This window comes from Halichondria panicea, chromosome 9 (genome assembly GCF_963675165.1).
Source record: "Halichondria panicea chromosome 9, odHalPani1.1, whole genome shotgun sequence".
In the NCBI taxonomy this organism is placed as follows: Eukaryota; Metazoa; Porifera; class Demospongiae; order Suberitida; family Halichondriidae; genus Halichondria; species Halichondria panicea.
Genome location: NC_087385.1, coordinates 2,415,919 through 2,437,072, shown reverse-complemented (window position 1 = coordinate 2,437,072; position 21,154 = coordinate 2,415,919). Strand labels below are relative to the sequence as shown.

The 21,154-nt window shown below is 42.1% G+C and overlaps 7 protein-coding genes and 1 pseudogene across 17 annotated transcripts; 2 read left to right on the top strand and 6 right to left on the bottom strand.

Annotated features, from left to right (window-relative positions):
- Window positions 1-817: 817 nt before the first annotated feature.
- On the bottom strand, window positions 818-6,216 carry LOC135341117 (uncharacterized). Of its 10 annotated transcripts, none has more exons than XM_064537599.1 (7): window positions 5,712-6,216; window positions 5,302-5,424; window positions 4,155-4,921; window positions 3,878-4,032; window positions 2,650-2,835; window positions 2,302-2,449; window positions 818-2,181 (listed from the first exon to the last, which is right to left on the bottom strand). In XM_064537599.1, exons 3-7 carry the CDS (start codon window positions 4,717-4,719, stop codon window positions 902-904), a joined length of 2,334 nt encoding a protein of 777 aa, XP_064393669.1. In that variant the 5' UTR covers window positions 4,720-4,921; window positions 5,302-5,424; window positions 5,712-6,216; the 3' UTR covers window positions 818-901. The 10 variants fall into 10 exon arrangements, with proteins under 10 accessions (XP_064393669.1, XP_064393670.1, XP_064393671.1 ...); XM_064537600.1 differs by having other exon boundaries at window positions 4,155-4,863; XM_064537601.1 differs by having other exon boundaries at window positions 5,302-5,389.
- Window positions 6,217-7,446: 1,230 nt separating this feature from the next.
- Window positions 7,447-8,880, bottom strand: LOC135341123 (xaa-Arg dipeptidase-like). Its single transcript, XM_064537614.1, has one exon. The coding sequence runs from the start codon at window positions 8,848-8,850 to the stop codon at window positions 7,702-7,704; it is 1,149 nt and encodes a 382-aa protein (XP_064393684.1). The 5' UTR covers window positions 8,851-8,880; the 3' UTR covers window positions 7,447-7,701.
- Window positions 8,881-8,978: 98 nt separating this feature from the next.
- On the top strand, window positions 8,979-10,251 carry LOC135341121 (peptidase M20 domain-containing protein 2-like). Its single transcript, XM_064537612.1, has one exon. The coding sequence runs from the start codon at window positions 8,979-8,981 to the stop codon at window positions 10,137-10,139; it is 1,161 nt and encodes a 386-aa protein (XP_064393682.1). The 3' UTR covers window positions 10,140-10,251.
- Window positions 10,252-10,291: 40 nt separating this feature from the next.
- On the bottom strand, window positions 10,292-12,775 carry LOC135341237 (xaa-Arg dipeptidase-like; annotated as a pseudogene).
- A 38-nt stretch (window positions 12,776-12,813) lies between these two features.
- Window positions 12,814-14,162, bottom strand: LOC135341120 (xaa-Arg dipeptidase-like). Its single transcript, XM_064537611.1, has one exon. It carries the CDS (start codon window positions 14,091-14,093, stop codon window positions 12,933-12,935), a length of 1,161 nt encoding a protein of 386 aa, XP_064393681.1. The 5' UTR covers window positions 14,094-14,162; the 3' UTR covers window positions 12,814-12,932.
- Window positions 14,163-14,255: 93 nt separating this feature from the next.
- LOC135341122 (xaa-Arg dipeptidase-like) lies at window positions 14,256-15,571 on the bottom strand. The gene has a single exon (XM_064537613.1). The coding sequence runs from the start codon at window positions 15,515-15,517 to the stop codon at window positions 14,363-14,365; it is 1,155 nt and encodes a 384-aa protein (XP_064393683.1). The 5' UTR covers window positions 15,518-15,571; the 3' UTR covers window positions 14,256-14,362.
- Window positions 15,572-15,752: 181 nt separating this feature from the next.
- Window positions 15,753-21,133, top strand: LOC135341112 (ubiquitin-conjugating enzyme E2Q-like protein 1). Of its 2 annotated transcripts, none has more exons than XM_064537586.1 (7): window positions 15,753-15,965; window positions 16,166-16,380; window positions 16,700-16,782; window positions 17,762-17,820; window positions 19,770-19,962; window positions 20,533-20,609; window positions 20,855-21,133. In XM_064537586.1, the coding sequence occupies exons 1-7, from the start codon at window positions 15,801-15,803 to the stop codon at window positions 20,996-20,998; spliced, it is 936 nt and encodes a 311-aa protein (XP_064393656.1). In that variant the 5' UTR covers window positions 15,753-15,800; the 3' UTR covers window positions 20,999-21,133. The 2 variants fall into 2 exon arrangements, with proteins under 2 accessions (XP_064393656.1, XP_064393657.1); XM_064537587.1 differs by having other exon boundaries at window positions 15,822-15,988.
- Window positions 17,831-19,755, bottom strand: LOC135341114 (uncharacterized). The gene is made up of 4 exons (XM_064537591.1): window positions 19,414-19,755; window positions 18,822-19,220; window positions 18,410-18,542; window positions 17,831-18,003 (listed from the first exon to the last, which is right to left on the bottom strand). The coding sequence occupies exons 1-4, from the start codon at window positions 19,523-19,525 to the stop codon at window positions 17,997-17,999; spliced, it is 651 nt and encodes a 216-aa protein (XP_064393661.1). The 5' UTR covers window positions 19,526-19,755; the 3' UTR covers window positions 17,831-17,996.
- Window positions 21,134-21,154: the final 21 nt, after the last annotated feature.

Sequence of the window (21,154 nt, the reverse complement as noted above, 5' to 3'; positions counted from 1 at the left end):
TACTGCTAATATTGGCGGTAATCACCTCCTATATTATAAATATAATGCACTGAGGAAGTGTATCGATAAGAGTTTTTGTAGGAGACCATCTGCCAGGAGTCAAATGTAATTTACACTTCGAAAAAAGTAAACCTATTTTTAATGTTATATAAAAATATATAGTATCGATTTTCTTTTTGAAATTTTACTTTAGATGCTTACCTGGCACCTTAATCTGGCACCCTCTTGCTTCCTCGTGAACGGTGCATGCTCTTGTGTCAACAGGGAGTCTGCCTGAGTGCAATCCTATCTCCTCTGCTCTACTCTGTCTACGTCATGTGGGTGAGCTCCTGGACCAACTTGATGAATGTGGCCTACCGTTGTAACTGTCTTCTGTCCGTCCCTCTTCTATATATGTATGCAGACAACCTCTCACTCATCGTCGACTCACACGACAATCTGTTAGTCTCTTCTGGATGTAGATCTATCTTGGTATTCTATAGTGCTTGGCACAACCAAATAAACTCATCCAAGTCTGTACGTGGTTTTGGAGTCGTCTAAATCCCGCTCTCCTAGTAATGGTGGTGGTGTTGGGTTAGTGCTTTGGAATCCTAATTACGACCTACTGATATTGTCGAATATGTTGTATTTGATCAACACCTATATAGCTATTCAATTAATATGTTCATGGTGCTTCCCCTTGCCAGTCTAATTATATCGATCAGCCAGGATTTTGGAAGGGTGCTGTTATGATGAAAAATGGCACAAAGCGCCGAAATTTGGTTGACTGGAAGCAACACCTCTTATTACCCCCCTGGCTAGGCCCTTGAATGTTACATTGCAAACTACTGCACAACATACATTTCAATGCAATATACATTTTGAACACTATATTTTAGATAACATGATAATAGTGTCTCAATTAAAAAGGTACTATTTTGTTTAGTTCCACAAGCACCTCTACCATACTGGGTCGATCACTAGGATCTCTCTTAGTGCAGTGGACAATCAGTTCGTACACTGCAGGACGCTCTCTCTCAATTCGCTCAAACATGTCAGGAAAATTGTCTTGACTCGGGAAACGACTGGCAGTCACTTCAGCCAACACAATGCCGTAGCTATACAGGTCAATCTTGACAGTTTGTGGAGGAGGTCGTGCAAATGGTTGAGGGATGACTTCCGGAGGGGAGTAGATTATGGCCCCCTCTCCCATCGTCTGAGCGTGTTGCAGGAAGTTGGCTGAGCCGAGGTCAGATACCTTTCCCTTCCACTGGTGGTTGGGGATTTGCTGGAGGAGGACATTGGGAGCACTTACATCACGATGGATGATGGGCTCATAGCGCTGATGCAGGTAGTCCAAAGCTCGGGCAATGTCGATGAAGATCGAGAGGCGGTTTCCTGGTACCAGTTGATTCGTCTCGTACGCTTGTCTGAGATTAATGTCCAGAAGCTCCGTGATGATAAGAGGAGGGGACTGGTCAAACACTGTCCCAATGAACTGCACCAGGTTGGGATGTCGTACTTCAGCCAAAAGCCTCATTTCTCTCTGGAATCTCTCCAGATTCCGTGGATTGACAATAGCAGCAAAGAGTCGTTTGACAGCTACCCTCACCGTTCCCTCTAGCACTTCCCCCCACCCTCCAGTGCCAATTGTTCTCATCGTGTTCACTCTGATTGACGGAATCCTCCACACCTCTGTGTTGTGTGCTACCAACTCTCTAGTCTTGCCTTCTAACTCCCTCCTGAGAGCTGTATTTTGAGCACATAGGTCAGATTCTCTTCTGTTGGCATCTTGCACCGTTTGTTGAACTTCTCTGAGTTGTCTCTCCATATCTACACAGCGACGGTTGGCTTTGGTCAATCCTTGAGCTTTTATAACCATTTCTCGATCTTTCATAGTTATTTCGTTGTCTTTCGTAGATAATTCCCGAATTTTTAAAGCCAATTCTCGATCCTTCTCGTGTAACAGTTGTTCACAGCGACGTTGAGTGTCCTGCTCTCTCTGCTCTGCTGCTTGTAGCTGATGTTCCAGAGCCCTCACCCGATCTTGAGAGATGGTCTCATTGACTGATGAGGCACAAGCAGTTGTTTGCCTGATCCTTTTCTCTCCCAGTCGCTGACTAGAGCCTCTAGTGTCATTGTAGGCAACATCTACGAGATCCCACTTCCCAGCAGCACCAGACGCTGTGGGTCCAGTCGACTCTGCATGCAGGAGGATTAACAATCACAAGAGCCTGCATGCATACAGTCGTATAACACTATACAGCTAATTGTATTTGCTAGCTACATGTATTTTTTTTTTATTCATGGTTAATTCCTAACCGAATCTCATTATGGTTGTCTCTGCAAGGTTATCCCCCTCTTTCTCTTGACGACCTCCAAATATGAGAACCTCAGCAAGTCCTTGTCTCAGACTGGTGGCAGTGGTGGAGTGAAGAACACGTGGTTTCACTGACTCTGGAGGTGTCACCTGCATGTAAGCAAAAATAATACCGTAAAACCTCTATTTAAGGCGACCCTCTAAATAAGTGACACTTGGACATTTCGGCCATATAGCACCATATAATTGTGTAATTAAAACTCTACTTTTGAAAGTGGCGCTTTAAATCGAGGTTTTACGGTAAGCCTATTTTTACTGTGAGTGCAAAAGAGTAACTGGCTGAAACTCACTTCTGTCCATTTGCCAGTGTCAACATCCAGTATCCACATGTCCCCCAGTGTGTTGTTGTCATTACCCAGTCCTCCGTACACCAGTAGTTGAGGATGGTCTTCGCCATAGTTGAGACAACAGGCAGAATGGCCTGCCCTCCCCACTGGTAATGGCTCTCCCTGTACTCGCTCCACCTTAGTGACCTCCTACACAGTGAACACACACCATTATGCCTTGCATGTGTGGTCAACATGTACAGCAAATTAATGCAGTCATGCCAAACTGATAAAGCTTTGGAAAACTATCTCGATATGAGCCATCTGAATAGACCCAATGTGCATGGCTGATATATGAATCGCTAAAGTTCAGTGTATTGGGCCGTGCATGCAGGTTATCACAAGAAGTGATGGCCAATGCATAGCTTGGTGTGGCTGTTCTGACGGATGGCCGCGGGGGACAGGCTTTGTACAGTTGTGTTATTGTAAGCATCATTAAGTAGCCTTTCAATATTTGAGCCATGAATATCATCATAAAAATGCAATCTCTGCAATACAAATCCTATATATAGGCAAGTCTCCTGGCCACCCATAAGAACGGTTGGCCACGCCCAGCTAGCCAATGCACTCCATTCGTAGTGATTCGTGCATGCATGTCGGACCTCTTCTATTGAGAAACCTACGGTATTACTATAATGTTTTGTGAGCATCAAACATAAATGCATTTCGCAAAAACCTACACCGGTAACTTGTAAGAAAGTACAATTGGTCAATTGTCTCATTCGCAAAGTTTTTCTCTCCTAGGCTAGTGTTATGTTACTCCTATGATATCACAGCAGTGCTATAACAGCAGTACAAGCCAGTTAAAGTATGGCTATACAAATTTCCTGTTAACTATACGGTATACAGGCTCGAGTAATCCGATAAACCAACTCGGCTTTGCCTTGTGGTTTATCAGATTACTCAAGCCTGCTAATACTGTTATTGGGTTTCGAATGTGAAGTTAATGACACTGCACGTACACACCCTATTGCATTTCTAACTATTGCGAATTGTATGTGCATCTTTCGTTAGAAAACTCACTATTTGCAATCGAGTGAAAACTCACTATGCAATCAAAGCCTCGCATTTGAAAAAACCCCGATACTGTAGATCTACTCTCAAGGCCATAGATAGTTAACTAAATACTTGCATGCACACATAATTATACAGGTGCATGGTGTATTACTGACAATGAATCTCACCAACTGACCATATTCCTAAAGTCGAATATGTAGACACCATTAACCCTATTGTCAGGTTGTCTTCCTCCAAAGAGGACTGCCCTGTGCTGGTCCACTTTGGTGAATGTGAAGCCAGAACAGGGAGGAGGTACCTCTCCTTTGAGTTCTGTGAACGACCAGACACCTGAAGTTGGTTGGATTAAGCAACTGAGCATTGCCTACAACCATGTTGATGATATTAAATATATATGCTCTAACTGTAGATACATCTAGCTTGTTGTCCATATAGTTGTGGGTGACACTTACCATTTTGCACATCAAAAAGAAGGAACTCATTTGTGTACCCACTTCCATTAGGGTTTTGTGTGTCCCTGGTGAAAGTTGGTCCTGAATGTGTGGGGCCAATACCGTGTCCTCCGAAGCAGCAGAGAGTTTTCTTATCCACGCTGACAAGTCCACAGACATATTTTTTAATAGGTTGACTATCAGGATCAGAGGGTTGAATTTTGGTCCACTGGAGAGTGCTAAAATCTAGCTTATACATGTCATTGACGTAAGAAGACCCATTCCAACCACCAAAAGTGTATAGGTAACGACCTACACAAACAGAGCTACCACCCCACTCTCCAGGGGGTGGAGGTCCAGTGGTGGGCTTGAGGCTCCACTGCTCAGTTCTTGAGTCGTACACAGCAATGATGGTTGACCTTTCTCCTGGACCAGCCCCCCTCCAATAGTAATGGCGTCCATCAGATTCAGTGGAGAATGCTTGCACACAAGGTGGTGGTTCAACAGGGGTATCTGCTCGTTGTGCTCGGCCAAATATGGAGCGAAGAGCTTGCATTGCCTGTAAATGTATGTAGGATGAACACATAAGAGAAGGCACACATCAACAGTAACATACTTACCTAAAGAACTGTACTTAAAATAGTCTCATGGGTCTGGAGAACTCAAAGTTGTGTACAGCCGTAAGTGGCTGATAGTGAACCGTGTCACATATTGTTGATGACCAAAGTGGCTGATAGTGAACCGTGTCACATATTGTTGATGACCACATTGTGGAATTAAGTTACAATCTAGGTCACATTGTGGTATTAAGTTACAATCTACCGGTAGTTGATATTAAGTTACAATCTAGTTGATACCTACCATGTATATAGGGTACTTTAAGGGTATAAACTTTCGCGTTTTTCACTGATAATATAACTAGTGCTCAAGCTGGCGCTTGCAAATGCCTCTCGCCATGATTTACTTTCGCTCAAAAGTAATAGAGTGTTATAGAAGAGGGAAAAGTTTGTTTGCATAATTCAAAAAAGTTTATAATCATTTTGCAGCAACAAATTGAATAAAATCTGCTGATAAAAAAGTTGCATAATATCTATAACTGTCAGACTTATATACATGGTATCTTAGACTATTGTATATGGTATCATTATTTAATACGTATAGTGCTTACCAGGACCTGAAGGAAGCAAGAAAGAAGAAGATTGATTCTGTTAGGATGTGGGGTTTAAATGGCCTGTAGCCAAACAGTGGGAGCAAACCTTTGTCAAAGGCATAATAGTCAGTATTATATAGCCTGTGAGATAAGTACAATTCAATCACAGAATTAAATCAACGATACCGAAGCAACTGCATGTTATTTAAATGGCCTGTAGCCAAACAGTGGGAGCAAACCTTTGTCAAAGGCACTGAGAATTTAAGCACAGACAGTATAGTATATAAACAAGCAAAAAGTGTGTATCTATCTATATTAATACTGAGAAGAAAAGACTTGTGTACATGTATCTATTGTTACCAGACTTGTGTACATGAATCTATTATTATCTAGTCTATAATTATGGTATCATTTGTTTTGTGGCTTACCTGTATACCAGAACCTCAAGAAAGTTGATTCTGCCACTGGATTCTCTAACATGTGGGGATGAGCGCGCATGCGCATTGCATCCGCAGGAATAATTAAAGAAGGGTGTGTCCAAAGATCAAGTCCATGCACAATGGCTACTATAGCTAGCTAGCTGTTTTAACAGATCTTTTCTGACTCTTGTAGCTAACAAAAAGCTAGCACTTTAGTGCAAGGCTAACTCATGTGTTGAATAGAAAGTTTGTGCGAACAGATGATGCTATGAAAGATTCTGAAGAGACTGCAACAGCCTTCAATGTGAGTCAAACTAGCCATAACTCGAGAACAAAGCTTTAGTTTGCTAATCCACGAATCAAAATCCAAGAGAACGTGGCTAGAAGCCTATAGAAACTGTTAGTTTTCGTCGCATTGCAACCGTTGAGCAGTTACAGCTGGAACAGACACACAGACACACAGACACACACACACACAGTCAGCTTTACCGTATCCCTCGTGCGGCTACGCCTCGAGGCATAATTATAGCCTTTGGTGTTCGAGGTATACATTTTTTGGTTGTTTCCGGTCTGAGCTGCCCACGGCACGCCTTTTTATAGTCAGTATGCTCGTTTAAATGTATATACCGCAAACGCCAAAGTCCAAAATTGTATAGACGAAATACGTGAAATTCTTTCAAACGATCTTTTATCCCTCGAAACAATTATACCCGCTATAATTATGGTATGTCCCCTAGCCTGGATGGATCTATGGTGGTGGAATTCAGATGAAAAGAGTGCAAAAGTTATTGTGCAACCAGAATTGAGTCCATTCTCTACTGCGCTTCTCAGAGCAAAAGACGCACTTGTTTCTCTCTCCACTGCATGTGGTGGTAAAATCAATATCATTATACCACTTGCATTTGGATTGCTAATTTCAGGTATATAGAAGTAAACAATAAGCTTGTCACGGAGACGGTGTCCACAGTGGGTTTTCCCCAGACAAGTTACTTCAGAGCAAAGTGTCCTCCCCCCTAGCCCTCTTTTTGAAATGCATGCGTGCACAACAAAATCTGATGCAGTGGTTGGAATACTTAATTCCCGCAGAGAAACCTCTTTTCATTATTCATAAGATGTACGATGACAGTGCATGTGTGATACGTATACACTTATGGCAACATTTTTAATGTGTTTGTATTAAGAATGTGTGGGTTTTGTCTTAGATCTGTGTACATAGCTGGATCTTATTCTACTTGTCAGCTTTCATTATTTCGCACTGTTTTTTTCATTGCACTGTAGATCTAATAATTATTGTGACGAATGTTCAAATAATACAAACTATTCCAAGCGGGACAGTCCATAAAATGTTGTCCAGGGTGGACTAAAGGACAAAAAGAATACTATAATTATATATAATAAATTATATACGTTAATTATATAAGTGCGGTTTTGAATAGAGAATAATATATATATATGTACATGCAAGTGACTATTTTATTGGCCAGTAAATTACCCATCAAATAATTTCTAGCTAGATCTGCATGTGTATATAAATGCATTATTAGTCTGAAAACTGGTTTTTACTGCCTGACATGATACATGGTCAGATGGTTCTCCAGCGATATCCATGCATAACAGACTAATTTTGTGTCAGTGATCATAATTGATGGTATATATATAATCACTGTAAGAGTGTAGGATCTGTTCTAACAGTGATAGATATGTGGAAATGCTAAACTTTGATAGTTTCAGAGGTCAGTGAAGAGGTACAGTAATTGAATCATAATCATTACAACAAAACAGCCATTTACATACTAAAAACAAAATCATGCATGCTCAGCAAAAGAATAGTCTAAAATAGGTAATAAAGTCAGCAATAGAATAAGTGCAGCTAAGTTTGAAACAACAAACCACCAACAAATATAGTGTTAAATTCCAACCACTGTTACAGATATAAATTATTGCACCATTTTGCTTTAAACGATTTGGGCAGCTTTTTTGTAGTCTCAATTTTTTTATGTCAATTATTATGGTACGTATGCATTTGTTTGATCTTATCAAGGATGCCTTCCCCTGTCATTACATCGACGCATGTGTGAGCCATGGCCTTGGCCCATTGCAGAGTGGTGCTATGAGCCTCAGGGATGTTTGTGACACTTTTGAAGTCCCTGGTATGATACATTTCTCCATTGCCAATCTTATACATGGGGTGTATAGATGGTACAGCATACGATACATTTCCCATGTCAGTGGAACCATTTTCAAACTTTGTTTCTTGAATGTCTACGACTCCAAGGTCTCTGACATTTCTCAAATACAAGTCCGCTAGAATTGAATTACAGTTGAGATCATCATAACTTTTGCAAGGGTTGTCCATAATAACTTGACAGCCAGTAGCGTTTGCAGCTGCTTCAAAACAAGTCCTGGCACGCTTATACAGAGCATGTGCATCGGATGTCGTGAGGCCTCTGATTTCATACTCCATTACAGATTTATCTGGTACTAGATTTGGATGACAACCACCATCAACTATGATGCCATGGATACTACAGGTTGTCTTTATCTGCTGTCTCATATGAGAGATAGAGGTATATGCAAGTATTGCAGCATCTAGTGCATTGTCTTGAGATGTCTTGCTGGCAAACTTAATCTTCAGATGCATTCGCTTAACAAAAATTGGCTTCAGAATTGAGTAAGGAGCGGGATGTATCATCATTGAAATGTCAATTTCATCAAATGCACCATTCCCCAACAAATCAATTTTCCCACCACCACTTTCTTCTGCAGGAGTTCCTAAGACAGTCACCATTCCCTTTGGGGCATCACTTGATTCCAAAACAGCTTTCAAACCCAAACCAGCAGCAACTCCAGCCTCTGCTATGAGGTTGTGTCCACATGCATGACCGATTTCAGGCAGAGCATCGTATTCACAGATCACACACACATTGGGTCTCCCAGAGCCAAAGGTGGCCCTGAAAGCTGTCTCGATACCAGTGTAGGAGCGTTCCACAGTGAAACCTTTCTTCTCAAGAAAGTTTGTGAGATTTTGGTGTGCTTCATGTTCTTCATAGGCCACCTCTGGTTTCTTCCATATATCACTGCTTACAGCAATCAAATCTTGCTTGAAGCTGTCAATTTTAGCAGAGGCAATTGCTTTTAGTTGAGCCATAAAAAATGATTTTAATCTAGACTGGAAACCACTCCCCTTCTCTCCGGGAGAAGGGGAATGGTTTCCAGAGTGAGAAATCTCCAAGAGCGGTAATAAAGCAATCTGCAAGTTAATTAGATCTATATACCATGGACTTGAAGAACTTAGTGTCTAAAAAGATTAATGATTATGCTGAGAAGCTGTTTTTTCTTAGCAATGAAGTTTGGAAGAATCCTGAACTCAACTTCAAGGAATTCAAGGCTCATGAATTACTGACAAACTTCCTTGAGAAGGAAGGTTTCACTGTGGAACGCTCCTACACTGGTATTGAGACAGCTTTCAGGGCCACCTTTGGCTCTGGGAGACCCAATGTGTGTGTGATCTGTGAGTACGATGCTCTGCCTAAAATCGGTCATGCATGTGGACACAACCTCATAGCAGAGGCTGGAATTGCCGCTGGCTTGGGTTTGAAAGCTGTTCTGGAATCAAGCGATGCCCCAAAGGGAATGTTAACGATCATGGGCACCCCAGCAGAAGAAGGTGGTGGAGGAAAGATCAAATTGATTAAGAACGGTGCATTTGAGAATATCGACTTTGCAATGATGGTACATCCCTCTCCGAAAGATGTTGTCATGTCGGATTTTGTCTGCTTATGTCCATTAGATATAACTTACACAGGCAAGGCAGCCCATGCTGCTGCTTTTCCGTGGGAAGGAGTGAACGCACTGGATGCAGCTGTGATGGCGTACACCTCTATCTCTGCCCTCAGACAGCAAATGAAGCCAACTTGGAGAGTCCATGGAATCATCACCAACGGAGGAGCCAAACCAAACATTATACCAGAGAAAGCTGCTATGGAGTACTATATTCGAGCCCCATCTATGTCTGATTTGGACCTTCTGAAAAGCAAGGTGACAGCATGTTTCAAGTCAGCAGCCACGGCAACTGGATGTGAGGTGGAAATATGTGAGCCCGCAGATACTTTTGCCAGTGTTAAACATAATGATACATTGGCCAAGCTCTATTATCGCAATATTGTTGATCTAGGAGTTAAAGATATGATTCTTGAAGAAAACCTAGGTGGCTCTACTGATATGGGAAATGTATCGTACATTGTTCCCTCCATTCATCCTATGTTTGCTATCGGCTCTGGGGAAGTGAACCACACTCGAGAATTCACTGCCGCGGCCAACACCCCTGAGGCGCACACAGCTACTTTGATTGCTGCCAAGGCCATGGCTCACACATGCATCGATGTGCTCACTACTGATGGATTGATGGAGAAAATAAAGGATACTTTTAAAGATTGATATACAATATATTTATGTTCTGAATACGATTGCTGCCAGTGTGTTATGTGAACAAGCTGTTTTTACATTTCGATCATCAGAAGACTGATAATTATATAATTATGATTCATTATGCCTGATAATAATGACTGAAACCAATGTTGGGAGAAATAATGCTGCGCAATGAATTTAAATTGCACCTTTTAAAATTCGATTGGCAGGTATTAATATTGCAACTGGTCAAACTGGATCCCATCGGGGCAGATGGTCCATATTAATTTTGGGGGGTATGAGCCGCATGACTATTAATCTCTCGTTGCATGTAGTGCATAAGCATTAGGAACCGTGATTGCCTATACAGTATTCATTAAACCATGAGCACACCGTACAATTCACATTCACGTCCCACAAGTAGATCTAGTAACATCAAGCAAACTACTGTATATATATATAAGCGCCACACATGATTTTACAGATGTCAAGAATTATGCGCCTAAAAATTTGGAATCATTGTTTATGTATAGGTATAGTGCAAGGGATATCCTCAAAAGTGAAAGCTGTGAAGTTTTAATCTTGAATAATCCTGTGAAATACTTGATCCCCAACTCCCCGGAAAAATAGCTACATGACTCTGTTACTAATTATACTGTATAGCGCGAGGCACTTAATTTTTGTGAAAGTGCTTCTAAAAACATTTCGTGCTATAATTATTTGGTTAATTTACGTTGTGTCTTCTGTTAGCTAAGTATTTCGTGGACCTAACTTTCGTGGAGGATTGCTAACCCTCGAAAATAGCAAAACTTAAGCGTCTCAAAAATTTAGCGCTATAGCCCTTCATAAATTATGTGGGAAATTACCCAGTAGATAGATATACGTAGATTGCTCGAAAATAAACATTGCGCACATTTTATTCTCAAGCATAGTAAGTTTAAACGACTTGCATGTGCTAACCTACGCATGCATTCCAACATCTGCCTATATTGTTCTCATACTATAATTATAGTTATTGTGCCAATCTGCTCCCCAAAATAGACACACTTTAGCCACTTTCAATCTGTGTTCCGAGGATGAGCTTGAGGTTAACATGGTGCACAAGAGGTGAATCTAAGTTCATTATGTAACCGAGAACCCATCCAGCACTAAAACACGGTTAGGTGCGTCTTAGTGCTGTAACATGATCGTGTACATCCTGTCATATATATGTACAGCTTGACTGGTTAGTTTAACTATAGTTTTGGTACATGGCTATACATTTGAATCCTTGACGTCTCTGTTCGTTGTTAAGAGCACACACTTTTCAATTATTTGTTTATAGTGTGCATAAAAGCACTGCATTATAACAGCTTACAGTAAAGCACAGTCGTGACTAAGTTGATTGGCTGGAATCATCTGATATTAATTAGCACTAATAATTATTAGGGGCATAATCAACCATCAACATAAAACCCTATACATCAGGTCTGGCGTAAATTTCACGTCCTGCAATTAGTATATCAATTACACATGACACATGTAAACAAAATGTATAAAACAGGACAACTTGCATTTTTCTTTGTGGCATAGATACAGACCTAGAAGAAGGTTCTTTAGAATTTTATCATTTCCAAAAATCTATCAGTAGTGAGCACATCGATGCATGTGTAAGCCATGGCTTTGGCAGCAGTCAGAGTAGCTGTGTGCGCCTCAGGGGTGTTGGCCACAGCAGTGAATTCTCGAGTGTGGTTCACTTCCCCAGAGCCGATAGCATAGCAAGGATGAATCGAGGGTACAATATGTGAAACATTAGCCATGTCAGTAGAAGCAGAGCCTTCAGCTTCCATAGCCATTTTTGTACAACCAAGCTCAGTTGCATTATTAAAATACAGATCGGACATAAAAGGGTTGCTCTTGAGGTTCAAATACATTGGTTTTGGTTCCCTGATCTCGATTTGACATCCAGTTGCTGTGGCTGCTGCTTCAAAACACTTCGTCACTTTTTCGACTAAAGTTTCAAGTTCAGTACTGGTAGGTGCTCGAATATTGTATGACACCACACTTTTCTCTGGTATGATGTTTGGTTTGGCTCCTCCGTTGGTGATGATTCCATGGACTCTCCAAATTGGCTTCATTTGCTGTCCGAGGGCAGAGATAGAGGTGTAGGCCATCACAGCTGCATCCAGTGCGTTCACTCCCTCCCAGGGAAACGCAGCAGCATGGGCCGCCTTGCCAGTGTATGTCACGTCGAGCTGTTTCACAGCAATCATGCTAGGTTGAACAATTGTGGATGGGAATGGGTGCACCATCATTGAAATATCAATGTCAACAAATGCTCCATTCTCAATCAAGAACACTTTCCCTGCTCCACCTTCTTCTGCTGGGGTGCCCATAATCGTTAACATCCCTTTGGGGCATCACTTGATTCCAGAACAGCTTTCAAACCCAAACCAGCAGCAACTCCAGCCAGCCTCTGCTATGAGGTTGTGTCCACATGCATGACCGATTTCAGGCAGAGCATCATATTCACAGATCACACACACATTGGGTCTCCCAGAGCCAAAGGTGGCCCTGAAAGCTGTCTCGATACCAGTGTAGGAGCGTTCCACAGTGAAACCTTCTTTCTCAAGGAAGTTTGTCAGTAATTCATGAGCCTTGAACTCCTTGAATGCAAGTTCTGGATTCTATTTGCCTGCTTGGAAAGCTTACTATGCTAGATCTATCCAGTGCAGCAAACCAGTAATCAAAATTTATACCCTATAATTATAGCTACAGAAAGACAAATAAAATAATATCCACACTATTAAAGGTGTTACATGCTTTTTTCGATCTAGTAAAACATTAATTTTTTAAAAGTTTTATCTTCTCCAACATTCCGCCAGTAGTGAGCACATCGATGCATGTGTGAGCCATGGCTTTGGCAGCAGTCAGAGTAGCTGTGTGCGCCTCAGGGGTGTTGGCCACAGCAGTGAATTCTCGAGTGTGGTTCACTTCCCCAGAGCCGATAGCATAGCAAGGATGAATCGAGGGTACAATATGTGAAACATTACCCATGTCAGTAGAAGCAGAGACTTCAGCTTCCATAGACATTTCTGTAAAACCAAGCTCAGTTGCGTTTTTAAAATACAGATCGGACATAAAAGGGTTGCTCTTGAGGTTCAAATACATTGGATTTGGTTCCCTGATTTCAATTTGACATCCAGTTGCTGTGGCTGCTGCTTCAAAACACTTCGTCACTTTTTCGGCTAAAGTTTCAAGTTCAGTACTGGTAGGTGCTCGAATATTGTATGACACCACACTTTTCTCTGGTATGATGTTTGGTTTGGCTCCTCCGTTGGTGATGATTCCATGGACTCTCCAAGTTGGCTTCATTTGCTGTCTGAGGGCAGAGATAGAGGTGTAGGCCATCACAGCTGCATCCATTGCGTTCACTCCCTCCCAGGGAAACGCAGCAGCATGGGCCGCCTTGCCAGTGTATGTCACGTCGAGCTGTTTCACAGCAATCATGCTAGGTTGAACAATTGTGGATGGGAACGGGTGCACCATCATTGAAATATCAATGTCAACAAATGCTCCATTCTCAATCAAGAACACTTTCCCTGCTCCACCTTCTTCTGCTGGGGTGCCCATAATCGTTAACATTCCCTTTGGGGCATCACTTGATTCCAGAACAGCTTTCAAACCCAAACCAGCAGCAACTCCAGCCTCTGCTATGAGGTTGTGTCCACATGCATGACCGATTTCAGGCAGAGCATCATATTCACAGATCACACACACATTGGGTCTCCCAGAGCCAAAGGTGGCCCTGAAAGCTGTTTCGATACCAGTGTAGGAGCGTTCCACAGTGAAACCTTCTTTTTCAAGGAAGTTTGTCAGTAATTCATGAGCCTTGAACTCCTTGAATGCAAGTTCTGGATTCTTCCAAAGTTTATCACTCAGCTGAAACAACTCCTGAGCTTTGCTATCAATGAAAGCATTTGCTATTCCTTTCAAAGAGGTCATGTTTTATCTTGCATGCTCACTCAGCCAAAAAAAGCCTATTCAGCAATAAGTCTGAAAGGCCGAAGTCCTGGGTTAAGGGTTCTTGACCTTTTAGCGTTTCTTTGGGTTTATATTTGCCTGCTTGGAAAGCTTACTATGCCTAGATCTATCCAGTGCAGCAAACCAGTACATCAAAATTTATACCCTATAATTATAGCTACAGAAAGACAAAGAAAATAATAGTGGATATTAAAGTGTTACACGCTTTTTTCGATCTAGTAAAACATTTTTTAAAGTTTTATCTTCTCCAACATTCCGTCAGTAGTGAGCACATCGATGCATGTGTGAGCCATGGCTTTGGCAGCAGTCAGAGTAGCTGTGTGCGCCTCAGGGGTGTTGGCCACAGCAGTGAATTCTCGAGTGTGGTTCACTTCCCCAGAGCCGATAGCATAGCAAGGATGAATCGAGGGTACAATATGTGAAACATTACCCATGTCAGTAGAAGCAGAGCCTTCAGCTTCCATAGCCATTTTTGTACAACCAAGTTCAGTTGCATTTTTAAAATACAGATCAGACATAAAAGGGTTGCTTTTGAGGTTCAAATACATTGGTTTTGGTTCCCTGAGCTCGATTTGACATCCAGTTGCTGTGGCTGCTGCTTCAAAACACTTCGTCACTTTTTCGACTAAAATTTCCAGTTCGGTACTAATAGGTGCTCGAATATAGTATAACAACACGCTTTTCTCTGGTATGATGTTTGGTTTGGCTCCTCCGTTGGTAATGATTCCATGTACCCTCCAAGTTGGCTTCATTTGCTGTCTGAGGGCAGAGATAGAGGTGTAGGCCATCACAGCTGCATCCAGTGCGTTCACCCCTTCCCACGGAAAAGCAGCAGCATGAGCCGCCTTGCCAGTGTATGTCACCTCGAGTTGTTTCCGAGCAATCATGCCAGGTTGAACAATTGTGGATGGGAATGGGTGCACCATCATTGAAATATCGATGTCAACAAATGCTCCATTCTCAATCAAGAACACTTTCCCTGCTCCACCTTCTTCTGCTGGGGTTCCCATGATGGTTAACATTCCCTTAGGGGCATCGCTTGATTCCAGAACAGCTTTTAAACCCAAACCAGTGGCAATTCCAGCCTCTGCTATGAGGTTGTGTCCACATGCATGACCAATTTCAGGCAGAGCATCGTACTCACAGATCACACACACATTGGGTCTCCCAGAGCCAAAGGTGGCCCTGAAAGCTGTCTCGATACCAGTGTAGGAGCGTTCCACAGTGAAACCTTCTTTCTCAAGGAAGTTTGTCAGTAATTCATGAGCCTTGAACTCCTTGAATGCAAGTTCTGGGTTCTTCCAAATTTCATCACTCAGCTGAAACAACTCCTGAGCTTTGCCATCAATGGAAGCATTTGCTATTCCTTTCAAAGACATGGTCATCCTTGGCTCCTAGATCCTGTTATTAAAAAAAGTGGGCAGGGCAGGTATGTGTAGATCTGGCCCCCCCCCCTAGTCTCGCGGGCCATACTCCACAATCTGATACTACAGTATAGATCTAGTAGTTATCATTATAGCCCGCGAGACTATCCCCCCCCCTCCCCGGCGGTTTGGCCCCACCTATCGTCTGATCTGTACCTATACTAGTCGGGCGCCGCCGCCCTCTACCGTTGCCCGAGGAGGAGGGCGGCGGCGCTCGACTATACCCGTACCGGAAAGAAACAGAATGGACTGGAAAGGAGTTTTTTCTTTGTGCAGACAGTGGGCTGATCAAAGTGCTCAGGGCTTCACTGTGTTGGCTGGGGATGAGCAGGCTAGAAAGGTCTCCTTCAGGTCACCCTCTAGTTCTTTCTACATCACGGTGCCAGAGAAATTGGGCACTGAGGAATGGGTACACCAACACGTCACATGACCGTATGACAACTATCAGTATCACTACCGTAGTTAATTAGTGTAATTACAGCGCCAACTCAAACTAACTGTACTGAACGCTTGATATAAGTTTAGAACACCAGATTACATTTTGTGTTACAAATGTCATTAATTTTGATATTATAAGCAGAACACGAGTAATATTCTTGTCCCTCTTAGGGCGTATGGAGTGACAATGACAGCTGCATTCCTCTCCTGTCTGTCGAGATGGACTACCTGAGCTCGGCCAGCCGATCTCTCACACAAGTGTTGGAGCGGGCAGCGTCTTGTTTGGAGGCGGGGCAGGTCAGTGACGAAGAGGGAGATTACTTAGACAGTGACGAGGACTTTGATGATTACTATGCCAACGATGTGGATGACATAGCTACTCCAAGGTGGGTACACTTTGTCCAGCTGTTTTAAGAGCGCCTATACATATCTGTAGTTGAGAGTGCACCTGTGCTCCTCTTTTGTGGTATGACCATACATGACGTACTTCTTGGCCTTACGTCTGAAGGTGAACATTAGGTCTAGAGTTTGGAAGTCGCAGTAGGTCGGGTCAATGATTTACGTTTCTAAAATGTCACTGAGAAGTATGTATAGTGATTGTAGAGTATGCCTTGGTTTAATGCTCAGTGTTAAGCAATGTTGTGTAGGATATTATTCTAATTAAAAGATATGGCATGATATTTAGTAGATTGCTTGTCCCCCTAGTCCCAGTGTGGAGCAGACAGTCAGTGCTGACGACTTCTTCACTGGCCAGGGAACCCCATCAGCTGTGCACAGGCTCTTGGCAGGTAATTGCCATGGCTACTCAGTAGTTATTAATCATCATAGTTGTAGATTACAGGGAAACACCACATGCAGTAGTTTGTCCAGGTTTGTGGATTCATAAGGGTCCTTCGTAGAGGTTCATGTTAGAAGTATAATTATAATTACGACCATACATGTACATCTTACACACTGCTTATGGTGTTTCGCTTAATACCATATAGCAGGTGTCATACAGGGGAAAGGGGGATTATCCCCCCCTAAATTTGCATTCAGGTACTATATAGTTGTATGACTATGCAAAGGCAACCCCAAAACCCACCACAATTCACTAAATAATAACTGTTTTGGAGGTGTCTATAGGATTTAGAAGCCCAAAGTCACTGATTAGTATCCTGAGCGTAGCGAGGGTACTACAAGTGGCTGAGGGCTTCTAAATCACATGGACACCGACAAAACAGTGTCTAACTCATTTAGATACTAGTGCGCATGCGCAAACCACTTGACTACATTATAATTACTTGACAACGGAATACTAGGTATGCAAGTAAATTTGCAGGTATACTAAGTCCCATACCTGCTCTGAGGCACTTTTCCCATGTACTTCCCATGTAGATCTTATCAACTAGTGTCTAAGACCACCTAATTATAACAATCCAGGGGGACATGCCCCTGGGTTCTCCTAGCTCAACACACTCTGCGTACGATATTTCCTCCCTCTACTTCAAAATCCTGTATGACACCCTGTTAATAGTGCAAAATTGTTGAGGCACTTAAATTTCGTGGAATAGCTGAATACATTTCGCCCTATCTGGTTAAATAATGTTGTGTCTTCTGTTATAATTTTGTCGACCTAATTTTCGTGGAGGATTGCTAACCTGCGAAAATTAAGCCTCGCGAAATTTTCGTGCTATAATTATGGTTGTCTTATTGGCTTTATGATTTGGACTCAAAAGTGACACTCGTACGTACGATACTGTTAATGGCTTGCACTATTGTTTGCAGACTTAAAAGGTCTGAACAAATCTTCAGGAGAGTTTGGGATCACTGGCAAGCCACAGGGGGTAAGTACAGTACTCATAATTATTACGCCAATAAAATTGTGTTATAATCATGTGTGTCAATTTATACTGAGTGACTGATAATAGTGATTGCTGCCAAACTATTCTAAAATCTCAGTTTTTTTTATAAGAGGGTTTATGCCGATGTTACTGTAGCTCTCTTGTTCGGTACGTTGCTCCTAGATCCTGTAGTGGTAACAGATTAAGTTAAATGTGCATTTGAACTAGTACAAGTGTGTACGTGTGACTGTAGTGTGGCCTATGATATTGTGTACCATACAATAATTATGTATGCTGTAAAAATGTGGCCTATTTTGAAAGCTTGGTTAGTCAATTAATAGAAAAACGTGTTTAGTTCGAGCTTGGTTTCAAATATAAGCCTGGGCTCAATCTGAACATCGTTAAATCTGTTGTGCTAGTCACTCAACAGAGAGAATTAATATTTCTGGCGTTCACCTAATGCCTCAAGACCAGATTTTGGTGTCAGGCCTTTAGTATGCTCCAAAGTTTTCTTATTACAGCCTTGTATGCATGTTCATGGAAAACTACTACAAACAAGCATCACTGCATTAAAGGGTGTTTGTTGGCATACCTTTCCCCTTTCTTGTTCACTTTCTTAAAGCAGACTGCCAGGACGGTAACAAATACGGCGAGAAGAATCATCACTATGATCAGGAGCAATCCCACCCACACTCCCAGTGCTGTCACAGTGGTGTTAGTTAAACCTGCCAATGGTAATGATCGTAAACAATCATGTAAGCAGGGGGGAGAAAAATTCCCCTGGTGATTTCCATGAGGCTACATGGCTTCTTTAGCTCTGACATACATTTATATAAATTACACTGGCTGCTTACAGATATACACACGTATACACTAGCCTGTTTTTTCTAGTGCAATGTTTCTGCCTGAGCTCCGTTATAGTCAGAGTGACTTTAGGAGTTGCTGTTCAATGGCTCCTACTCTTAGATGTAGATGTAGATGTACATGCATTAGGAGCAACTCACCTCTTTCAGTTTTCATTTGCCCTGAGGTGCTTGTCCAATTTTTAGATGTTGTCACAATGATCAAGTACTGGGGTTTTATGTCAGTCCCCCCCTCTGTTGAGTGGCACCACCCAATCTTAGTATTGTTCAGACTATCTGCATCTCCCTTAATATGTATGGTAAGCCATTTGCATCGTTCATCTTCTTCTGTCCCCGCCCACGGAGGGCAAATGTCACTGCTACGTGTCCATAGATATTTGGCCAGGGAGTTGGAGTTAGGTGAATGGATACAAGTGTCTTGTAGGCTGATAAATATACTGTTCTTGTCAGACTCAGACAAACCAGTCACTACGATATTGGCCTCAATCCATTCCCCTTTTTGTATCATGAGGGTGTTGTCAGAGGGGAGTTTTTTGGTTTCTATAGAAACCAATATAGATTACACGTACGGCATTCATGTTTTGCTCTAGCTAATTTGGTAAGGTATTGTATGTAATAATAATAATTATAACATAATATAACACTTACACCTAAAGTTTACTCTCAAGCTATATATGGTACATGTAGTTGAAAACACTCAAAATTCTGTTTGATTGCAGACAAGCTTACTCACCATAGCAACTCCCTCTCCTCGGTAGCCCACTGCACACTGCCACTACTATTAGTACTGTTGATAGCTTGATCATCTTCAAAATCTGTATTACTTTTCTTAATTTGTGCTGCATTGGCTCCTACCTAAAATTTCCCAGGGAATTTCCAGTAGTATGACTTCATACTTTTTTACTCATTAGATAACAAAGTACTCAGTACTCATAATGACAGACACAACAACCCACAACAGAATTGTAGACAAACTGCTCTGAACACACACTCATACTCACACCCTCCTACTCACAGACCCATATGCACCCACCCACCCACACACACACTCTTCCACTACACATTTCCACTACACACCCACGCATCCAGGACAACCTGTTTGTGTGGGGTGTGGAGCTGAGCGACTTCCCTAAAGATACTCCATTAGCCGAGGACTTGGAGGCCTATGCCAAAAATAGCAACCGAAAACCAGTAGTGGAGCTAGAGATGAAGTTTCCCAAGGACTATCCAATGAACCCTCCTTTTGTCAGGATACTGAGACCAAGGTTCAAGTTTCTAACTGGTATGTGCAATTCTATTACACTACCACTATTTATTTTGTTGAGTTTTCCGTATGTATCATTGGTGTGCATGAGGGGGGTCAAACACCTCAATCTTGCCATCAAGCAGATCTGGAGGATGAATACCGTATAGAGGGTATATTTCGAGGGTATAAATGTTCGTGGTTTTCGCGGATTAGGCATGAACCGCGAACATTTATAACCGCGAATTTAATATTTCATGCATGCATGCTGCAAAAAAGGCGCTGTTCCATGAAAATTAAATCCGCGACAATTTATACCCTCGAAATACCCGCTAGATACGGTATCTATCAGCAGGGGGAAGGGGGATACCCCCTAGCTCCAATCCCCCCCCCTAAAATTTGCATTCAGGTACTAGTTGGGGTCCATAGCTGGACACTTTACATATACTAACAGGGTATTGAAATAACAGTTGACCTTTTTTTTTAGTAAAAATTAATGTTCTAATTTCCACTTCACAATTCTGTATGACACCCTGTGATTATAAAGTGACAGCTGCAGAGTGTTCTTTAGTGCCTAAAATCCTAACCCATTGTTCGCGCCCACTGCAGGTCACGTGACCGTAGGAGGTAGTATTTGTATGCAAATGCTTACAAGATCAGGCTGGACACCCTCCAATGACATTGAGGTACATGTAATACATGTTCGTTTAGTTGTCTCAATATTTGATATTTTTGTTCACCCGCGTGATTACAACAGTACAGCTACACCTGTCCTATAAAGATTATGATAATTGCTTGTTTAGGAGATGCCAAACAGCCCAACCTTTACATTTATTTAAAAAGCGTAGTTGGGGATACCGTGTTCATTTTTTTACCAATTTTAAAGCATGTGTTGAAGTTCGTTCATGCATTCCCTCTTCCCCTTCCTTAGAGCATCCTGGTTCAGATACGCTCGGAGATCATCTCTGATCCTAACACCCGCCTGGACAGTGGTCGGCCCGATGTGGAGTACTCAGAGAGTGAGGCAACAGTTGCCTTTGAGAGAATGGTTCACAAGTATGGCTGGAACAGATAACTTTGTGGCCATGCTATACTGGCTTCCTATTTTACTCCTGCGTTGTGTTATTTTTTTCAATCATGATTTTTGTGTGTTTATTACCAGTTTTCATTTATATACATGTATGGTGTGTAATATTATTGGCCTACTCAGGTTAGTTAAAGATGATTCACA